The 22483-nt window shown below is 35.8% G+C and overlaps 1 protein-coding gene across 4 annotated transcripts in view; it reads left to right on the top strand.

Moving 5' to 3' along the window:
- LOC150094641 (tudor domain-containing protein 7-like) overlaps positions 1–22483 on the top strand; it is a 624604-nt gene that overhangs the window by 448841 nt on the left and 153280 nt on the right. For all 4 annotated transcript variants that reach the window (XM_090410991.1, XM_090410989.1, XM_090410990.1 and 1 more), the window contains exons 17-19: positions 278–394; positions 15542–15646; positions 15868–15981. In XM_090410991.1, the coding sequence (XP_090267117.1) occupies positions 278–394; positions 15542–15646; positions 15868–15981 (336 nt within the window). The remainder of the gene's footprint in view (positions 1–277; positions 395–15541; positions 15647–15867; positions 15982–22483) is intronic.

Genomic DNA, 22483 nt, shown 5'->3' with positions numbered 1-22483 from the left:
CCTCTTCTAGCACCCCCATACCTCTCACTCATACTCCCTAAATTCTCTCTCTCTCTCCTACTCTGATTCACCTTGCATTTATCTCTTAATACAGGGAATCGAATATAGTGACCTTTCATTATAAGTATCAAGTCTCTGTAGAGATACAGTGTAATAGTAATTACTGTTACTCTTAATAGTAATAAAATGTATATATTCCCACTGCAGTGGGGTTTTTTTTTTTTCTTCTTGAATTCTTTGCTTTAGTGGAACTAAATAATTTTCTTTAATAATTTAGGACAATGTTGGAAAACTAAAAGCATTTGAATTGGACAAACTCTATTGTGTCAAGTATCAAGATGGCCACTGGTATAGAGCTAAAGTTTTGAATATTCTCTCTGAAAACAATGATAAAGTAAGTTGAGAAAATGATGGCAAATGCTAAGATATATTTTGCATCAAATTAATGATCTGCTGCTTTTTTTAATTGTTTAAATTTGATGTTACATAATGTTTGTCTTATGAATTGTGAGATGCAGTAGATGCTTACCATAGTGAACTTGTAGAGATCAGAAAAATAGTTGCTATTGTGTAGGGAATGAACAAACTTATCCCTTTACCCACTCACACATACAACATTCCCAGGAAATAAATACCAAATAAGTGTTGACATTGTAAGATAACTATAGATTCTTGAACTTAATCTATGCCAAACTTTAGCAGGTTTTGGGATCATCACTCACCCTCGCATGGAGCACATTATTGGTAATTTTACTTTCTCCCATGCATCAAACAGTTTCAAGTGTTGGTAGTACTGAAGTATGTTAAATTTTGAATAACTATGATGAGCTTCTGTGGGAGAGTGATCGATGCATTTAGGAGAGGTGGAGAAAGAGAGACCTATAGCTGAAGTCAGTAAGCAGAGGAAATCATATGGAAGCCTATACTGATTTAAAAAGTTATTAGTTTAGAAGCTGAAAGCTAAGTTGTTCACGAAAATAATTAGCAATACTTGATTCATCAGGATTAATGCTTTTATGAATGCCCATTTGTGTAGTTTTAAAAAGCTTTCATTATATACTTGTTGAGGAGGAACTGCTCAATGACAGACCACTGAAGCTCAGAGAAATCTCAACAAGGTTGGGACTTTTTATAACAACTGTCTTTCATATCATTCACAAGAAGCTTCACATAATGAAGGTCAGTGCAAGGTGGGTGCCCGAACTTTTCTCTTTAATTCAAAAGGAATATCGTGTGACCTGTTCCCACAAATTTTTAGAACTTTGCCAAGGGAATCAGAGAGAAGTTCTGGAATCCATTGTCACCAGGGATAAAACCACAGTCCTTTATTATGATCCTCTATCCAAAAGGGAATCCATGGAGTGGCACAAACAATGCGAAGCACTGCTGAGAAAAGCCAAGGTCACTCGGTCCACAGAAGATCATGGCAACAATTTTTTGGGGATTGCCAGGGAATTCTCTTAATTGACTTCTAGGAAAGGAATACCATCGTGAATGCAGAATATTATGTTTTGCTCCTGCACGAATTGCATGACTCCATAAAGGAGAAGAGACAAGGAATGTTGAGTCATTGTGTTTCCTTGCTTCACAACAATGCTCCTGTCCATATGACTCCAGGAGATTGAACACCCACCTTTCAGCCCATACCTAGCACCCAGTGACTATTACCTCTTCTTGAAACTGAAGAAAGGCCTTTGAGGAAGGAAATTTGCAGATGACAATGAAATGAAAGATGCAGTTTAGGCCATTTTGCAGACAAAACTATGGAATATTTTTTCAAGGACATGGAAATGTTAATTCAAATATGGGAAAAGTGTATTGAAGTAAACAGAGATTGTGTTGAAAAGTGACACAGTTGTTTTCTTTCTGTCACCTCTAAAAGTTAGGCTGGCTGGAAACTTATGGAACCACTCACATATGTCAGAAGTGTTTTGAAATCAAGTGCTTAATTGTGAAGGAGTAAGAAGAATGACAGCAGTGAGTTGAATGAAGAAGGTTAAGAAAATGCAATATTGAATGTCTGCAAAGTTACTTTTGCAAGTAAAGTTCACAAACTTGACCAAAAAAAAAAAAAAGAAGCAAGCAAAGGTGTATGTGGTTGATAGGAGTGGTAACAAGAATAAAATTATAGACAATGTAGAGAATAACCAGATGATAATGACAGATAGCAGGATTGCTTAAAGGACTTTGCAAAACAAAACATGAGATAGAATATTTACAGAAATGCCAGGTGAGAGATGAAGTGAAAGAAGGGGAAATGCAAGGGCAGAGAAATGGGTAGAGAGAGAGAGAGAGAGAGAAGCAGAGCATGAAAGAGTGGGAGTAAGGATTAAATTTTATATGGTGATTCCATGATAAGAGGGTGCTTGAGGAGAGCTTGATGAAATCGTGTTTTCTTGAGCCAAGATTAAGAATGTTAGTGATGCTCTAAGGATGCAGAGGGAAAGAAATTATTTTGATCGGTGCTAACAATCTTGCAGGTCAATGGTCTAACAATTGTGATGATATGAAATAGTTACTGCCACAGTGCTACTGTATGATTGAGGCAAACTAAAAAGGAGCTCTTTGATTGTGAATGAGTCAGTGTGCAAGAGGAATGGGTGGAGTTTGTGGATGTGCGAAGTGAATTTGATGTATGGAAGGAAGGACTTATATTAGGTAGATGGTTTACACTTGAATCGATTGAGAGTTAGTTGTCTTGAGAAAGTGTTGTTCATTAAAAGTTTGGAAATGCAGAGGCAGAGAAACTAGTCTGTTTAGGGAAGATGTGGGAGAGTAATCACATGATGCTGAGTGCAGCTCCCCAGGTTCATTAGTGAGATAATCAACACAGTGTGTAAGGTAGATTGTGAGATGGAGGTATTGTAGTTGATGTGTATTAATGCAGTATTTGAAATAAAGGACAGGAGAGGAGTTTTGGGGCATTGATTAGTTCACAAACCTGACCAAAAGTGATAGTCATTAGATATGGTTGACAGAGAATGATATAGGCAATAAAATGCAAGGTATAGTATTTTCAGAGGACAATCTGGGGAAGAAGTTCTGTTAATGATAGTAGAAGAATTGAAGCAAAAGAGTACATCAAGAGGACAGTGATGCAGAGGGTAGTTTATTTGATGTTTTCTAGTTTGAGATAAAGGCCAACAGGATGAAATAAATGGTTGGTTGCTGCTATAGGCTAGGGAATATGAAGGAAAATATCAATGACATGCATTGGAAAATTAGCACAATGAGTGCTGGGCAAGAAATTATTTCTTGTCTGTGTGACTATAACTATGGAGACATAGATTGGAATGAGGAAAGAGAATTCAGATATAACTACCTGACAACATCTAATGGAGGGGACTGGTTTGAGTGCCAGATCATGTCATAGCATCAGAAAACTTAGAAGTCATGTGGTCTCAACCCAGGAGATTGTCAGACATGCAGACCTTTCTTTAAGAAAGGTTATATGTGGGTATTACAAAGGTGATTATGACAAACTGAGGAGTCAACTTTATTAATGATTAGTAGCATTTACAAAGTTTGGGTGGGTGGGGAAAGACATGATGAAAATCTAGCCTATATTAGCCAGGCTAAGAGAAGGGGAAAATGGTCTAGCAAGGGCGAAAAAAGTCATCTTCTTGATTGGACAGAGACTTAATGATAGACAGCTGGCATAGGTTGACTGTTCTCTTAAATAAAAGAAATATAAACAATGTGCAGTTTTTTGTTGTTTTTTTAATCTGAAATTTGATTAAGATTTACAAAGAATGAATTATATTTCTTTATCCATAAGGTAAAAAAAATTCTGAAAAAGAATTAATTTTCAAACTCGAAATGGAGCTATTTATTATGCCAGCTCTCCATATTAGGTCTCTGTCCATTTAGGAAGCTGACTTGTTTACTTAAAGTGGTCACTTAAGGATCAAAGCCAAAAAAAAGATTAAAGCGAAATCACCTTTAAGGATTGCAAAGAACCAACTGGAGCTTCTGACTTAATGATTAATTTTTCACCTTCGTGTGGTGCACCCCATTAGTAGGTATCCACTGGGTACTGAATAAACAAGAATGGGCTGGAAATTTAAGGCTCAGCTGACAAATTGTACATTGTACAATTGACCACAAATTGATTTGATAGTACAACATGATGAGATTTCATGTTGGCTGGGCATTTCATGGTTAAACAAGGCCTCCATTGGTTTTTTCATCACAAAACCAGGGCAAACAGTGAAAAATCAATTACGGGAACAAACTCCAACTCAACAACTCAATGAAGAAGAATAAAAAACCCAACGTCAGAACTGGAATTGGGTTTATAACTACCATCAATATAAGGAGTATTAATGGAAAGGAAATCAAATTTGCAGAATTGGAGAAGTACCACTTGGACATAATTGGCATTATATAAATCGCGTTATGCGAGACACAGATCGCATAGTAAAAGTAGGGTTAGGTTGTGAAATCGTTTTTTTTTTTAAGATTATATAAACAATGACATATCCAAACAAAAAAATATTTTTATTTAATTCATGTAAGTTAAGAAAATAAATAAACTATGAAACAAATACATAGTATAAAAGTATAAAAAATTATAAATTGTACGTAAACTTCATTGCACATAATAATACATAAATGTTTTAGGCAAAATAAAATAAAGTGTATATTTTAATTGTCATCACTCTCTTCAAAACTAACATTTCGTAGATGTTCTTTATTTACGAGTGGCTGGATGTCGTCATCACTTGAAATCTCTTAGACGTCATTTGTATAATTCTCATTGCATACTTTGATTGGTTTAGTTATCAAGAAGTCAATAATAAGATCTTGCTTACCATTATGCTGCAATTTTTTATTAAGTTCATAATACAGAGCTAAACAAATATCCAATTGTCTCGTGAATTTTCCGGAGCACTCCATGGGGAGATCATTATCCATAAAATAACTTTCTTGCCAAGTCCAATCCTTCTGCTAATTTCTTTAAATTGAATTCTTTAATGGATTCATTCCAATCAGAATCTTCGGCAGAACTTTCCCCACCATTTGGTTCGACGTCATCTATTAATTGTACCATTTCCTCCTCATTTAAATCTATTTGTCCATCAGTTAATTAACTAATTTTGTTTTCAACCATATCGCAAAAGCGCTCTAAATGGCCATTACTATAAAAATATTTTTTTTACAAAAAAGCAGCATTACATATTGTATGTAACTCGCCAAAAAATAAAGTGCTCAGCTTGAGATTAACACACTGATGATTTTTAATGCACTTTCCTGGCAGAAAACGAAGACAATTTCAACAATAAATACTTTATGCGGTAAACAATTGATGTACATGCGTGCTAAGGGGTATTTCCCCTAATATAAATTCGCTACTCATAACTACATACGCAATGCGGGCAGGTGCAAATTTAACGAAGATAAAATTTTATTTTTAAGTCACGCGTTGAACAATATATGAAAAGATAAAGGGTTACTACAGTTTGTAGACCTGTCTTATATCGAAACTGCGTCTATACGAGGTTACTAAAATTTGTAGACCATGTTATACGAGGGTTACCTGTATATAGTCTTGTCAAAGGAATAGCCAGTTCAGCTGAACACACCCTTTTAGCACCCATGTTGATATCCCATCAGTCCCTATTGCTGATTTTGTGCAACAAATTCAGTCAGTTTTAAACTGAGCTGGGTTAGAGATAAAGCACTTGATCAAAGACTAGAGACCACAGATATGAGAGTTCTGCAAAAGATTAAGGGATTGAACAGATGGATGGTATTAGTGCAACATTATTAATATTGAGAATATATCAGGAACCTCACATGGTTAGCATTAAGGAATGTGTGAGCATGTTAACCTAACCATGAATCAGCTGGTGCACCTTTTTTTCTGCAAAGAATATCTGGCAAAAGACTGTTATTGCTGCCTTTCCTAAGCCAGTGAAGGATCTGAAATCCCCAGTAAATTATCCAATTGCTCTAACCAGCTGATTGGTCAGAGGAATTCCAGTTCATTTGCAGAAGCCAAATTCTTGGGATTCATATCTGACAAGAAACTAAGTTTCCTCCCTATGTGTTAGTTGCACAAAAAGTGCTGTAAAACCTTGAATATCCATCATCTTCAACCTCTTTGTGTGCTGATAGATGTTCTGTGCTTTGATTTTACAAGATACTGATTAGATCAACATTTGGTTATGGATCCCCAGTCTATGCTTCTGCCAGAGAAAGTACTCTGAGAGCTAGGCCTTGTTTATTATCAATCCATAAGAACTTCGGCTGGAGCATTTTGAACTTCACTGATCCTTAGTCAGTATGTCGAGGCAAATGAACCACCTTTGTTGCTTTCACATCAATAACTGTCTCTATTATATGCTATAAAAAAATAAAATCCCTGCCAGACCATCCCAGATGGCCAGTTATTTTTTTCTTCACAGTGGGGAAAATCTGTATTATACCAATCAGACTGCCATGTAATCTTTGGTTTGCGAATAAGAGCTCTCTTACAAGCTGTAGATACTGAATTTTCCACTTCTCCTGTCTATCAGAAGCTGTTTCAAACATATAGAATTGAATATTTTGATTTTGTGCCTGTTTACATTGATGGTTCAAAATTTGGAGACCTTAGAGGGATCCTATGTCTTTTCATTTGATTCTAGTCACCGACTGGAACTTTTTCTAAGCTTTTTTTTTTTTTTTTTGTTAAACCAGTTCCTGAGTTAGTGAAGCTTTGCATGGGCAAGCAGATTTTTTTCTCCTAGAAAATCTTTTTTTTTTTTGTTTTTTTTTTTTCCTCTCCCGTAAACTCGAGAAAATTGACCACAGAATCCTACACTATTTTTGACACTAAACCTAGTGCTAGGATTAAGGACTGCAAGATAGAGCAGCAGCATTGTTAGCCATCTCTCTTCTTCACAGGATGGCATGTATAATTAGTGAAAGTCTTGGGCATGCTATCTCGGATTGGCTGTTGGTGGACATTTAACTTCTCCCCTCATTCTCCAAAAGTTAGACAGGGCTAAAACAGCCTCACCTGCTCCCTATAGGGAAATTAAAGGCATTAGCAGATTGATATTTTAATTTATATAGTATCAGTGTTTACCATCTAATATATATTATGCACATTTCAGTTTTATTACTTTAATTTATTGTGTATATATATGTATGCTTTTAACCCTGCGTAAGCCATGTGTATCTGAGAGATACATTTATTACTAGTATGTGCTAAAATGCGATAAAACTTCAAAAAAAAAAAAAAAACACTGCAAATGTAATACATGATGGTTTATTTATTTTCAGTTACAATCTAGAAATTATCGAACAACTAAACCAATACTATACTGACATCGGAGTTCGCGGTATATCTCAGATACAATATACCGCGAACTGTCATTCTCATCATTGGACTAGAGTAATAAAATCGCTGAATGTCTTCAACATCTGATGGATTATACAATCGATATATTTTTTCAGCCATTTTCAACATTGTAAAAAAAAAAAAAAAAACTAAGCCAATACTATACTGACATCAGAGGTCGCAGTATCTCTCAGATACAATTTACTATGAAATATCACACACCTTTACATAACATGCTATACCTAAACTGACCGCATAAACAGTGCGAAATATCACTTGTAATATATTCATGCACAGCTATTCCTGATTTCCAAGCTATACACTGGATATGCGTAAGAATATTTATATTAAACAATTTGTATCTGTCAGATCAGCTACGACCTCCACAGGGTTAATACCTGTTTTATGAATTTTTTTTACACTTTTTATACAACTGTTTTCCACACATCATTCAGATTTGTTTTTTTTCCCTACACTTTTTGGTATATGTTCATGCTCATTCATCTTTTTATATACAGATTTTTAGATCTATATATATATATATGCCTCTTATTTATTGCATTGTGTATTGTCATGACCATAGCTGCCCTTGTGTTTGTTGATCCTAACAAACAAGCTAAGCTAATGCCCAGTCACTTTTGTCAACACTTATTTCCCTTCTGACTCAACCACTCCTCTTATATCCTGGGGCATTCCATTCTACACCGAACATTTTGATATGCCCATTCACTACTGCTTCCAACATCCACTATCCTTACTTTAGTCCCCCATTCACCCCATCTTCCTCCGCACACATGATCTTTCCTCCCATCTTACACTTCAGTTCTCTCACTGCAATTCTTATTATTCTCTCCATCTATGAGACATTCAGTTGCACCTCTTTTGCTCTCCTGATACTTCACATCATTCACTTACTTTTTCATATATCTGGTGTACATCTCTCATTACAAGGGCTTGAAATATTTTGTGCTAGCTCACTAGTCAGGCAAATACACTACATGGAAATAAGTTAATCGACTCCCCCCATGGACAACGTGATATAACAAGTCTGCGAGAATGGAGCTGATGGAGTTTATAAGAGGTGTTGCAATCCTATCTGTTGGACAAATTGGCCATCCCAGGTCAACAATCAGTGATACCATACTGAGATGGAAACACAGGCAGTCAACTGTAAGTGCTACCTGCAGTAGATGACCCAATACATTAAACAAATCATAGTATGGTACTTTGGAGTATAATATGTAAAAACTGCCATTCATTAACTGATACGTTGAATGCAGAGTTCTGGCATATACTAGAACATGAATCTACATAAAAATATTCAGAACCGAGACTCATAACATGGGTTTTCATGGTAGGACCACAATATGCAATCCCCACGTTACCCGAACCAACATGCAGCATTGTCTTCAGTGGTGCAAAGAGCATGTACGGTGGGATGGGGAAGCTTGGAAAACTGTTTATGGAGCAACAAATCATGATACACCCTCTAACAAGCAGATGGATAAGAGTATTAAGAGACATTCACCAGGGTGCATAACCCTAACTATGAAATTTGGTCCATTTTGGCTTAAGACCTCTGTTTTTGGTGCCACAAACATTAAACTTCAAGAGATATCTGAATATGTGGGACAATGCAATACTTCTGCTTTTTGGCATTTTTACAGAACTATGATAGTGCATTAACTTGCTGAAAGAGGCAGTGTCATAAGGCTGCTGTAACTGTCTGGTTTATGGACATGAATGCCACCACACTTGACTGACCTCCACAGAGCTCTGATTTCAACCCTATTGAACATATGTGAGATGAACTGGAGCATTGGGGGAGGTCAAGGGTGTCAACTTCCCCACAACAGTTCAGAACCTCATTTCATGCCTACAGGAAGAATGGTTCAAACTTCCCATTGGTTGTATTTCATTAGGAAAAATCAATAATTGATTTTGATGAAAAATTGATAATTGCCACACAGGCATTTGTAATAACTGGCTTGCTCCAACAGGTACAAGTAAAAAATTATTTATTTTTTTAAAAATAAATAATTTTAAATAAAAAAATGTAAGACAATTATTAAAAATTATAATTGTCTATTTATAACATCCAATATGCCTTACAATCTGCTTAAATAAATATGACAATTAAACAGAAACTCATATTCTGGTAGCTTTACTAATTTGTCAGCCAGAAATTCTTAATCATCAGATGAACTGATGAATGCATTTTTTCAAACCTTGCTCATTACACTTCCTTCTAACAACAAGCTCGCCAGTTGACATATACCAAATCCATTTAAATGAAAATAGTCACTTTTGTACAAATCCCAGAACGCATCCCAACTCAACATCAACTGAGTTTAAGATTTGTACTATTAGTGTAAGAACCATCAATGCAAAATGAGCAGAAGAATTGGATAAATACCAGATCGAAATAATAAAATGGCTGAAACAAAGAAGAACAGGTGAGATCTTTTTAAGCAACAAATACTAAATGTTATATTCTGTCAATAACAATCAAGGAAAAGGGAGAGTAGCCATAGTATTCAACACTAAATATTGAGGAAAATTTTCTTTAATGGCAGGCAGTATCAAGTACAGTGAGTTTAAGTTTTTTTAACTAAAAATAATGATAAATGTCTGTGGTGAGTCGTGAAGCGGGATGGGAATATGTACATATAAGAAACTGGGTAACTCCGGATTCGCATAAGTCGGGTATGACTGTACACAAATACCATTAAAGAAAAAATGGAAGAGGTTTAAAAAAAAGGAACTACTATACTTTGGAGATTCAGTGGCAAATTATGATTGATCAATTGATTCAGCCAATGAGGCAAGTGGTGTGGTTCTCTGTAAAGATAGAAAAATCGGAACTCCATGTGCACTCAGGAAGTTAGAGGCAGTGAAGGAAAAGAAGAAAGCATGTGGTAAGTTCCTGGCAAGTAAGCTTGTGCTCTTAGAGAATACAGAGAAAAATATAAAGTGAGGCACTGTGTAAAACTAGCTAAACAAAAGTCAGGAAAACTTTGTTAAGAACATAGAAAATAAATATCAGGAAGGTGGCAAAATATTCCTGATAGAAATTGTGAAAGCTTAAAAATGGAGAAAAGAGTACTGCAAAAGGAATCAGAGATGATAAAGGTGACATGAAAACCGAAGATAAAGATATTCTGGATGTCTGGAGTACTTTGAAAGACTGCTAAATGAAACTACCACAATGGTAGCAAACTGCCAACAGGAATACATATCCATACTTGAAGTAAAAAAAGCATCAAAAACCAGAAATGTGGTAAGGCAGCTGGAGTAGATGAAATTCAGCCAGAAATGCTCAAATATTATTATTATTACTACATGACACCTTCAGGGAGTCCAAAGACTCATCGAGGGAGGGCACCTGTTCTACAGTTTGTCTCCACCACTCAATCTACCAACAAACTATAACTACACCAGCGCATCTACCTCACACCACTACTACTATATTCACAGACAAACATCCATGCCCACAGCAGGATTCGAACCCGCAACCTTTTGGCTGGAGAGCAGATACGCTAACCACTCAGTCAACCAGGCTAAATATGGAAGTATAAAAGTTTTACATCGTCTGCATCACATAATTTAGAAGGCCTGGTCAGAGGACCAAATTCCATATGATTGGAGAAGAGCTATCATAGTACCCATCTATAAAAAGGGAAATAAAACTTAATGCAAGAATTGCAGGAGTATATCTCTGAGTGTTCTTCATAAGATTTTTTTTAAGCATATTGAGAAATGGCTAAGAAAAATTGTGGAAGAAGGCATGGTGAAGAAAGCTGGATTCAGGCCAAATAGAGGTTGTTAGGATCAGATTTTCACTTTAAGACAAATAGTTGAGAAAACTTGGAAATATAACAAGGATTTGTATTTGTTTTGTTGATCTGGAAAAGGCATATGACAAGGTGCCAAGAGGAAACCTCTTCAAAATGCTACAGTTATATGGTGTAAATGGAAAGTATGTCAAGCAATACTAGTCTCTATTTAAGCTGTAAGTCAACAGTTAGAATTGAAGGATATACAGGAAGATATTTTGAGGTAAAATCAGTTGCAACAAGGGTGCACATTATCTCCACTGTTGTTCATTATCTATATGGATCACATTATAATGGAAATTGGTATTAAATCTGGTATCAAAATTGGTGATGTTAACCTTAGCTGTTTACATTATGCAGATTATGTTATACTTTTGAATAAATCCAGAAGTCTACAAGATGCTCTGACTAAATTGTATAACTGTTGTAATAAATTTGGCATGAATATCAGCATTAAAGAGACAGTGGAAAAAGCATTAACTGTATCCTGAATGGTGAACCTATGGAACAAGTAAAACATTTCTGCTATTTAGGTACAATTTTTAGTGATGATCGTAAATTAAAATGGAAATAAACAGAATTAGTAAAGCTGGTATGCTGAGAAGTCAGTGAATAAATTTATATGGAATAAGAAAGAAATGAGTGAAAACATTAAATTAGCTGTATACAAGATTGTGCTCAAACCAATTTTAAATTGTGGATGTGAGAGCTAGGTTAGAAATAAAACACTTGATCAAAGACAGAGACTTCTGATATGAGAGTTCTGAGAAAGATTAGTGAAGTGAACAGATGGCATCAGTGGCAATATCACATTAAAAATGAGGATATTAAGAAAGAACTTACACTCGTTGACATTCAACTGAGCTTAGCTCTACTAACATATTCAAGAATATGTTAGTAGAGCTAAGCTCAGGTGGTATGGTGACTTAATAAGATTGGAAGAGGAAAGATTAGTAAAACAAGTGTGCTTTGCCAGGTTGGCAGAGAAAAGTCCAAGATGTAGATGGATTAATACAGTAAATACATCTTAAAAGACAGAAATATAAGATCTGATAATATTGGAGTCATGACAGATAACAGATTAATTTGGAGGAAAATTATTGATTGGAAGTTAGTAATGGTGTGACTTTTTCATGTAGTACCATCATAATTATCCTGCACACCTCTAAGGGTACATATCAGGAATTTCATGATGATTATACAATTTTATCCTTTTCTCAAATGCATCCTGCACATGAACAAACTGCACTGCTATTACCTCAGCATCTCATTTTGCCATTGTTATACCTTTGCAACACACAGATAACCTTTTTTATCATGCTGTTATCTTTCACTGTCCTCAATAATCTCCTGATATCCATCCTCACATTCTCCTTTCCAACCAAGTAATTTCTCTCCACAACAACCACTAGCTCTCTTTCTCATGTAGTTCACATATTCAAAGCATCAAACAACCTGTTTATCCATCCTCCAGGACTTGGTGGACCCTCTCTCTCACACACCACACCATTAATAATGAAATCTCCATTCATCTCTACTCTCAAATTCATTCTCTTTCATTCCTATCCAAACATCTAATCTCTCTGCACGTATTCCTTATTTCTTGTTCCGATCAAATTCTCTTTCAAATGTTGCTTGCTCGAAATTTGTTCCTTCATTCATGCTGTTTATTTCTCATAATTGTCCTTAATTTTGTTCTCTTTCTCTGTATTCTGTCTTGCACACCCACAATTATGCTTACTTTTATTTTGCTATTTTCCTTCACATTTAGTGATGCCTCACATTATTTCCGAATATTTCAGCAAAATATACTGTCTACAGATCCATTCCTTCCCACATGTCTTGTTCGGTCTCTCTGCAAATATCCTCTCCACATTACACAATACATAATTGCCCCACCTGATGACAGCAAACCATTTTTGAGAAATTGTGTTAACTGCATTTAATCTTTTAACGATATGATGCGATGACCTCATTTGCAATTTTCTTTTCATTCATCACAAGCTACAAATTTCAGGAAAAACAAATATATCACTAACACAGCCACTATGCAGTTAGGCTATTTTTATCTAAATTAGAGAAAATTTTCCTGGAATGGAAACCCAGTCTCTAATTATTCCACAAAATAACAGTTATGTTTTCTTGTTTCCAGCAGTCTGGCACTTTCAGCCAATAGCACTTTTTATTGCTGAGCATGGCATAAGTTTCTTGTAATATTATCACTTCATCATTGGCATATACTACTGAGATATTAAGCAAGTGAAGTTGCAATGCCTCTTATTGCTGAAGAAGCCTCAAGTGAATATCCAAATATTGCTTATTAGAGAGTTGGTCATTTCACTTTTGACATCTGGCTCTGTTTCTTCTTTCATCAGTTTTACCTCCTTAAAAAGTCCCTTTGACTGCTTTTTATCATACTAAGCATGATTGCTGTCTCCCATTAACAGACTGAAATTTTGACAACTCAAAATTCCAGTCAGTGACCAAATATTGAATGTGACATTGTCTTATGATCACATATTCATATGGATGGCATTTGTTCTTAATGAGCTCACCACCACCACCTCATTGGTATTTTGACAGAAAATAGCTTGGTTTGAATCACATCAACATTGCATTGGTTCTTTATAAGAGCTTTTCAGTTTATGGCTGCCAAAAGGTAGGACAGCAAATAAAAAGTCTTTCTATCTAAAAAAACACATTAATTATATGTTATCATATTTTTCAAATTACAGATAATGATCTGTTTTTCTAAGTCATTTTTTCTTAAATTGCATGTGAATAATCTAGTATGGATGCCAAGATGTTGGTAGATACTTATGTTGATGTTTAACGGAGAAAACATGTCTAAAAGTAATAATCGGCTAAATTTATGTATCTAATTAGACTGCAAGCCAAAACTTCAATCTGGTCACAAGGCATCTTCATTGGCACAAAGAAAATCTAAGCACTAGCATATAGACTCTACAGGAAGGCAAACACAGACTGATATCAAAAGGCCGGCTCCTACAGTCCTAACTGGCAATTTCTGTTGATGCATTGGTGGAATCTTGCCAAAGGTTTCACAAGGAGCATCTTCCTAGAATTTTGGCAGTGTAATGCAGCTGAATTTATGTAGGTTTGGGGAATTTTTTTTATTGCTGAGGTAGTTTCTATGATTTGTATCTGTTTCTGTATAAGAGGGAGATTTTTATTTCATAGGATAGTGATTTGTATCTCTGGCATTGTCTGCCGCCCAATAACAGCTGAGGGCAGATGATCGATATATTTTCGGTATTCTTCTAGACAGATATTAGCTGTTCTTTCAGTTTGTGTAAAGTATTTAAGTTTGCAGGATCAAGGGATACTGTAGACACCAGGATGATCAAAATGGTGAAGTGGATCTTTAGATGAGTGAATAAGAATAGCTAATTTTTGTTACACTTCCAAGATATAACATTATTCCTTCAGGACATACCAAAATTAACTATCCTTATTCTCACCTTTAGATCCATTTTTGCCATCTTAATCATCCTGGTCCCTACACGTATCCTTTGCTCCTGCAAGCTAAAATACTTAGGAAGAACATAAGAAATATAAGAAGAGCCAGCCTTTTAGGCCTGACTGGCCGAGTGGTTAGCATATCTGCTCTCCAGCCAAAAGGCTGCGGGTTTGAATCCCGCCATGGGCATGGATGTTTGTGATTGTCTGTGGAAATACTAGTGGTGGTGGTTGGCGGTATATGCAGTTGGTGTAGTTGCAGTCAGTTGGTGGATTGAGTGGTGGAGACAGTTGTAGATGAGTCCTCCCTTGATGAGTCTTTGGACTCCCTGGAGGTGTCAAATAATAATAATATATCTCATCTGCACTAGAGCTGATCTGGGATGGCAGATCATGCCAGAGATACAGATCACTGGATTCTGTGGGGGAGGGGGGGGTTCTTGAAATCTGCCTGAGCTGTATTTAAAATTCTCAAAATTTGATAAATTCAGTGCATCACACTGCTTAAAATCTGTGTGAGACTTTAGCAAGATTCCACCACCACAACCATAGAAGGCCAAGTTAGGATTGTAGGAGCAAGCCTTTTGAAATGGGTCTGTGTTGTCTTCCTGCTGGTTTGTCTATGTGCACATACTTAGATTTTCTTTGTGCCTGTGAAGATGCCTTGGTGACCAAGGCAAAATACTAACTTAGTCTAATTGGCTAAATAAATTTAGTTCATTATTGAAAACATGTTTAACAGAGAAAATGTGTATTTTCTCCATTAAACATCGTCAAAAACTTTTTAAGTCATGCATTATTCATATGGATATTTTACTTTGTAGGATGGAGATGTGTTATTCTTCAGATAAGCATTGGTTAATTTTATATTAAAATTGTTTACTGTCTTTTTCAGGCTGAAGTATTTTATGTGGATTATGGGAATTCTGAAAGTGTTTCAATAGCCAATGTCTGTGAAGTGAAATCACTTTCTGATGTACTTAGTAGAATTCCATATCAGGTTTGATTTTTTTTGTTTGTTTTTCTTTAAAAAAATAATGCTGTAGTTTTATTGAAAATGTAAAATTCAGCCTTTCGTGTATATGGTTTACTTAATCATGGCTATGTAGATATATCATCTGTTGATCTTATGAACCACTTAAAAAAATAAAAACAATAATATAATTGTATATCATAAATACTTGATTTAAATAAATGCCTTTTTTTTTTTTTTTTAAATAGGCAGTTAAGTGTGTACTACATGAAATTCCACCAGAACCCAATCTTCTTTGGTCTGATGAAGCAGTGGACAGATTAAAAACTTTAGCACCAGATGATCAAATGATTCTGATGAAGGTACGTTACTTGATACTTTTATGTAATGCATGCGATGTAACATGCACTGCTTGTAATAAAAAGCTTGAGCATTTGTGTGTATAGTTGATGTCATGTTAAATATAGATAGGGCATGAAGAAGTCCATGACCCATACTTTTTTTTTGCGTGCACTCTGGCTTGTACGTGTGTGTATGTGTGCACATGTAGAAATTATTTTGCCACATGAAACACCTGGAACAAAGTACCTTGGCAGAAATTTGTTCAGTAAGAGAAGAATCATGTCACTGATTGGGACATTCATGAAAAGGGCAGTTACATCAGAGCTGACTAATAAATGTTTGTTGTTGAGTGTGAAGTATTTAATTTTGTTTATGATGTGTTGTGAATTTTTTATGTGGAGAGTGAATTATCCATAAACTCCTTGAGTGTCACCTACAGTCTTCGCTAGGTAATAATTAGGGCTGTCTTTCCTTCATGATCTACCATAAATCTGCATGCACACAGGTCAATACTCACAGAAAGATTTTATACCATCATCCAACACAAAAACTAAGGGTTATCAGCATCGTCAAACATATAGCCCTAACAATGACTATAGAATAACATGTATACCACAGTAAATAACTTTTTTATTATTTAAATATTTTGTCTTATGTATCATAAGACAAAATATTTAAAGTCGCATGTTCATGGATTAAAATTATTGGGATGAAATTAAAATAAATTGAATTAAAATATATCAGATAATTAATACATTTGAGGATAACAATTTTCCCAACTTCTGAAATAATGAAAGTGGTTCCAATTAAAATTAGGTCTATGAAGTAAGGCTTCAGCACTTTCTTTACATAAATGTTCATGTTTATATGTGGATCTATGTAGTAGATTAGCACTTTGCAATTGGATCCTGTGGTTAGCGTTTTCCATTTGTGATTTGATTTGTGGCCCAGATTTGTGAGCTTTGATGAGGCAGATATGGTCTTGATGTTCAGAGATATGTTTATTTATAGATCTTCCTGTTTGTCCAAAGTAAGACAAGTTACACGAACGTGCAACTTCATATACTCCTGGTAGCATCATTGACAAGAGTTTGTCTTTTGAAGAAGATAGCAAGTTGTGAATTAGGTTGATAGGTTTGTAAGTTTGAGAGGAGACCTCCACATAGCCTTTAAAGGAATGCGGAGAACCGACCAGGGCTTCTGACCTAATGTCCAATCCTCACCTTCTCGTGGTGCACCCTGTTGGGTATCTACTTTGATACTGAACGAACGAGGATGGGCTGGCAATTTGGGATTTAGCCAACCAAATTGTATTCTTATTGGTTAAACCAAAATAAAAAATGATGGTACAACATGACAAAATTTCATGCCGGCTGGGGCGTCGCCCGGTTAAACAAGGCCCCCGTTGTTTTCGCCAGGGAACCAGGGCGAACAGCGAAAAGTCAGCTACTGGAACAAATCTGAAAACAAACCCCAACTCAACATCACCAGAGTTAAAGATCGGTACTATCAACGTAAGAAGCCTGAATGGCAAAGAAATGGAGCTAGCTGAGGAATTAGACAAGTACCAGATCGACATAATAGGGGTGACTGAAACAAAAAAGACCAAAACTGGTCAGATCTTTCTGAGCAATAAATACAAAATGTTATATTCAGGCAATAACAATCAAGGAAAAGAAGGAGTAGCCATAGTATTCAACACAAAATACGAGGCTAATCTTCTTGAATGGCAGTCAGTCTCAAGTAGAGTAATGTGGGCAAATATGAGAATGGGGAACTGGACAATGAGACTTATTTGTGCCTATGGTCCCACAGAAGGTTCTACTAAGGTAGAAGTGGAGGAATTTTTTGACGCTTTAGAAAAAGCAACTGACACAATGAAAAAGGAAAAGTTGGTCCTTGTTGGGGATCTAAATAGTAGAGTAGGAAATGATTGTGAGACATACAAAAATATTTTGGGAAAATTTGGAGAAAAGAGCAAAGCTAATAATAATGGCAAATATCTGTTGGATTTCTGCTCAGGACATGGACTGGTTATTACTAACACCATGTTCCAACATAAAAATGTGCACAAATTCACATGGAGAGAAGAGGCTAGGAATAAGAAAAGTCTCATTGACTATGTTATTGTTGACAGTGATGTTTTCTCCCTGGTGCAGGACACCAGAGTGTACAGAGGATTTGAAATTGGAAGTGATCACTATTTAGTCTTGAGCAGGATAAAATTGAATTTCATATTGAAAAGAAGAACATGTAAGAAAGTTTTAAAGCGAATAAAAGTTGAGCAGCTCTCAGATGTAAACTGTAGACTAAAATACAGAAATATTATTGAAAAGAAAATGAAAGAGTTTGAGAACAGGAATCAAACCTTGGAGATTCAGTGGCAAACTCTGAAGGAAACATTGATTGATTCTGCCAGAGAGGCATGTGGTGAGGTTGTGTGCAAAGATAAAAAAATCAGAACTCCCTGGTGGACACAGGAAGTTAAAGAGGCAGTGAAGGAAAAGAAGAAAGCATATCAAAAGTTCCTGGCAAATAAGTCAGCTTTTACTCTTACAGAATACAGAGACAAATGTAAGAAAGCTAAACAGTGTGTAAAACTAGCTAAACAAAAGTCATGGGAGGACTTTGGCAAGAATATAGAAAATAAATATCAAGAAGGTGGCAAAATATTCTGGAGGTTGTTGAAGAAGCTTAGGAATGGAGGAAAGAGTGCTGTAAAAGGAATTAGAGATGATAAAGGTGAAATGAAAACAGGAGAAAAAGATATCCTTGAAGTATGGAGTAATTACTTTGAAAAACTGCTAAATGAAACAAGCAGTGATGACAGCACAGTGATAAAAAACACTGACCAGGCATGCAGTCAGGAATACATATCTATACTTGAAGTAGAAAAAGCCGTCAAAGGCTTGAAATGTGGAAAGGCAGCAGGAGTAGATGATATTCGACCAGAAATGCCGAAGTATGGTGGTATAAGAGTCTTACAATGGCTGCACTGCATAGTTCAGAAAGCCTGGACAGAGGGTCGAATTCCCGATGATTGGAGTAGAGCTCTCATAGTACCCATATATAAAAAGGGAAATAAAACTGAATGTGAGAATTACAGAGGTATTTCCCTACTGAGTGTTCCTGGCAAGATCTATGCAAGTATACTTGAGAAACGGTTGAGAAGAATTGTGGAAGAAAAGCTTGGTGAAGAACAAGCTGGATTCAGGCCAAATAGAGGCTGTCAGGATCAGATCTTCACTTTACGACAAATAGTCGAGAAAGCATGGGAATATAACAAAGATCTGTATTTAAGTTTTGTCGATTTGGAAAAGGCATATGACAAGGTGCCAAGAGAGAAGCTATTCAATACGCTGCAGTTATATGGTGTCAATGGGGCATTATATCAAGCAATACTTAGTCTTTATTTGAGTTGTGAGTCAGCAGTTAGAATTGAAGGAAGTACAGGAAGATGGTTTAATGTTAAATCTGGTGTGAGACAAGGATGTACATTATCCCCTCTGTTATTCATTATCTATATGGATCACATTATGAAGGAATGTGGTATTAAACCTGATATCAAAATTGGAGATGTTAATGTCAGCTCTTTGCTTTATGTGGATGATGTTATACTTCTAAATAAATCCGCTACAAGTCTGCAAGATTCTCTGACTAAATTGAATAGCTGTTGTAATAGATATGGTATGAAGGTCAGCAATAAAAAGACAAAGACAATGAAAATAGGCAGAATCATTGAAAATGTCAACTGTGTTGTCAATGGAGAACCTGTGGAACAAGTAAAACATTTCAGCTACTTAGGCACAATTTTTACTGAAGATGGTAAACTAAATATAGAAATAGACAACAGAATCAGCAAAGCTGGTATCATGGGAAGTCAATTGAATAAATTCATATGGAATAAGAAAGAAATTAGTCGGAACACTAAATTAGCTGTATACAAGACTGTGTTCAAACCAATTTTAACTTATGGATCTGAGAGCTGGGTCAGAAGTAAAACACTTGACCAAAGACTAGAGACCGCAGATATGAGAGTCCTGAGAAAGATTAGAGGCGTGAACAGATGGCATCAATGGCAATATCATATTAAAAATGAGGATATTAGGAAAGAACTTGACATTGTCAGCATCCAGGAATGCGTTAGCAGAGCTAATCTCAGATGGTATGGTCACTTAAATAGAATGGGAGAGGAAAGATTAGCAAAACAAGTGTTCTCTGCCAGGTTGGCAGGAAAACGACCCAGAGGAAGACCAAGATATAGGTGGATTGATACAGTACAAAGTGCCTTAGACGATAGAAATATAAGATCTGATAATGTTGGAGTCTTGACAAGTAACAGACTGATTTGGAGGAAAATTGTAGATAGGAAGTTAGTAATGATGTAATTTTTTCATGTAGTACTGTCATATCCTGTACACCCCTTTAGGGTACATGGCAGGAATTTGATGATGATGATGAGGTTTGTAAGTAGCAATGAGTTTCTTTTTTTTTTTTTTTTTTTTTTTTATCATTTGAAAAAATATCAACTTTTTAAATTAAATTTTCACAATTCTTCACATTAAATTCTTCACTATGGTAAAATGTGTCTTTCTGACCATGCACTTCAAATGAATCACAGAATTTATTGGAAAGGCACCAAGTTCCTACACGGTGCCAGAATTTGGTTTGAAAGAAATTGAAAGGTGCTTGTGCAGTGCTGATTCATCATTCTAATCTCAACAAAAATGATAGATTAGCAATTCTAAGAATCTGGAAGGCCCATCTGTAACCCAATATAGAACACGATGGCAGAACCATAATGCAAGATAACCTGGTCAGTGCGCAGAACCTATAAGAATAACAGGACTGTGCAGTTAATGTAATTTTTTATCATTATTTTATTTTGTCATACTGTACTTTTTAATTTTAATAATTTTTGTAAATTATTTTTTTATTTTATTTTATGTGTATGTTTTGTGTCTCGTTTCTAGTCATTTAATCTACTTAAAAAATGTGTGTGTGTGTGTGTGTGTGTGTGTGTGTGTGTGTGTGTGTGTGTGTGTGTGTGTGTGTGTGTGTGTGTGTTTTAAATGTTAAAATTTTTCTCCTCTCTTACTTTCACTCATCATTGGTAAGGCTAGTGTAAACAGTTAACAGAACTGTTATACTGTAGCTTACTAACGTGCACCGTGATGTAGCTGGTATTCATTTGCATGTATCCCTAATGATGAGTGATACAGAAGTCAAAATATGAAGTGATTTTAAGAGGAACCTGTGGCATAGTAATTAATTAATTAAGAAACACATAAAAACCACAGTGATATCTTTAATTAATAAAAGTACAAGTTTCTTCAACAGTCTGCAGAGTTCCTATTCCATACATTCCAGGAATTTCCAAGGATTGCTGTGGTTTCTATATACTAATTTCTGAAATATGAGTTTTTGACATTGGTTAGTGCAACCTTGCCGAAAGTTATAGGTGTTAGCTTGACTTGGCTACAGCATATGATATAGTTACAGTGATAGAATGTGAAGGGTTTAGTATTTTAAGGGAAGATAGGATGCGGGGGGGGGGGGGGATACTGCTGATAATACTGGGTGAATTGCAGCCAAAAAGGATAGGAGATAGGTAGGTGGGTGGCTGTTCATTTGAAGCAGTCTGGTGTGAGATTAAGGCCGGTAAAACAATATACAATTGGTTATTGCTGTACATCTGGGAATTTCACAGATGATCTGGAAGACATGTATTAGCAAATAATTAGTACAATGAGTACAGGTCGAATGATTTTATGGGGGACTTCAACTATGGTGATAGAGAATGGAAGGAAGAAAGATCACATGGCAGGAAGGAAATAGAATATATACACCTACTAAGAGATAATTACTTAAAGCAGCATGTGATGGAGAGGACTAGGAGTGGAAGACTATTGGACCTGGTCACAGGATCAGAAGAGCTATTTATAACCAAGGCGACCACATTGCCTCCAATTGGTGAAAGTGACCATGACTTGGCTTTGTTTTGACTTGGGAGATTGTAAAACCTGAGAAATATTCTGTCAAGAAGGGGTATACGTGGAACTGCAAGGAAGATGATAATTATGACAAGCTTAGGAAGAAGCTTAAATCTGCCATGGCATAAAACACTGCAGGATAAGGATGTTAGTAGTGCATGGGAGATAGTTAAGGGTCATCTAGACAAAACAATATTAAATTGTATACCTAAGGTAATTAGGATAAATGAGGTAGGTTGAGTTACCAAGTAACCACTTTGCAAGGGTATATCATCCTAGTGATGTTACTGCTTTAATGTGTGTGACACACTAATGTGGGATCAGAGGTGGATTAATTGGAGGTTCTTGGTATGTTTCATAATCTCGGTGTAAATACAGCTGTGGGATATTAGCTAGAGTTTTGAGAGAATATGGAAGGGAACTGGCAATATCTCTGACTAGTCTTTTTAAGTCTCAGCTCTTGTAGAGTCCCAAGGGAGTAGAAAGAGGGCAAACTAAATTCCTTGTTTAAGGGAGGTTTTAAGACTGC

This window comes from Typopeltis vanoorti, chromosome 21 (genome assembly GCF_054136105.1).
Source record: "Typopeltis vanoorti isolate ZY-2024b chromosome 21, IOZ_Tvanoo_1.0, whole genome shotgun sequence".
NCBI lineage: Eukaryota > Metazoa > Arthropoda > Arachnida > Uropygi > Thelyphonidae > Typopeltis > Typopeltis vanoorti.
Note: the sequence above shows the minus strand (reverse complement) of the source record. Positions and strands in the feature narration are given on the sequence as shown.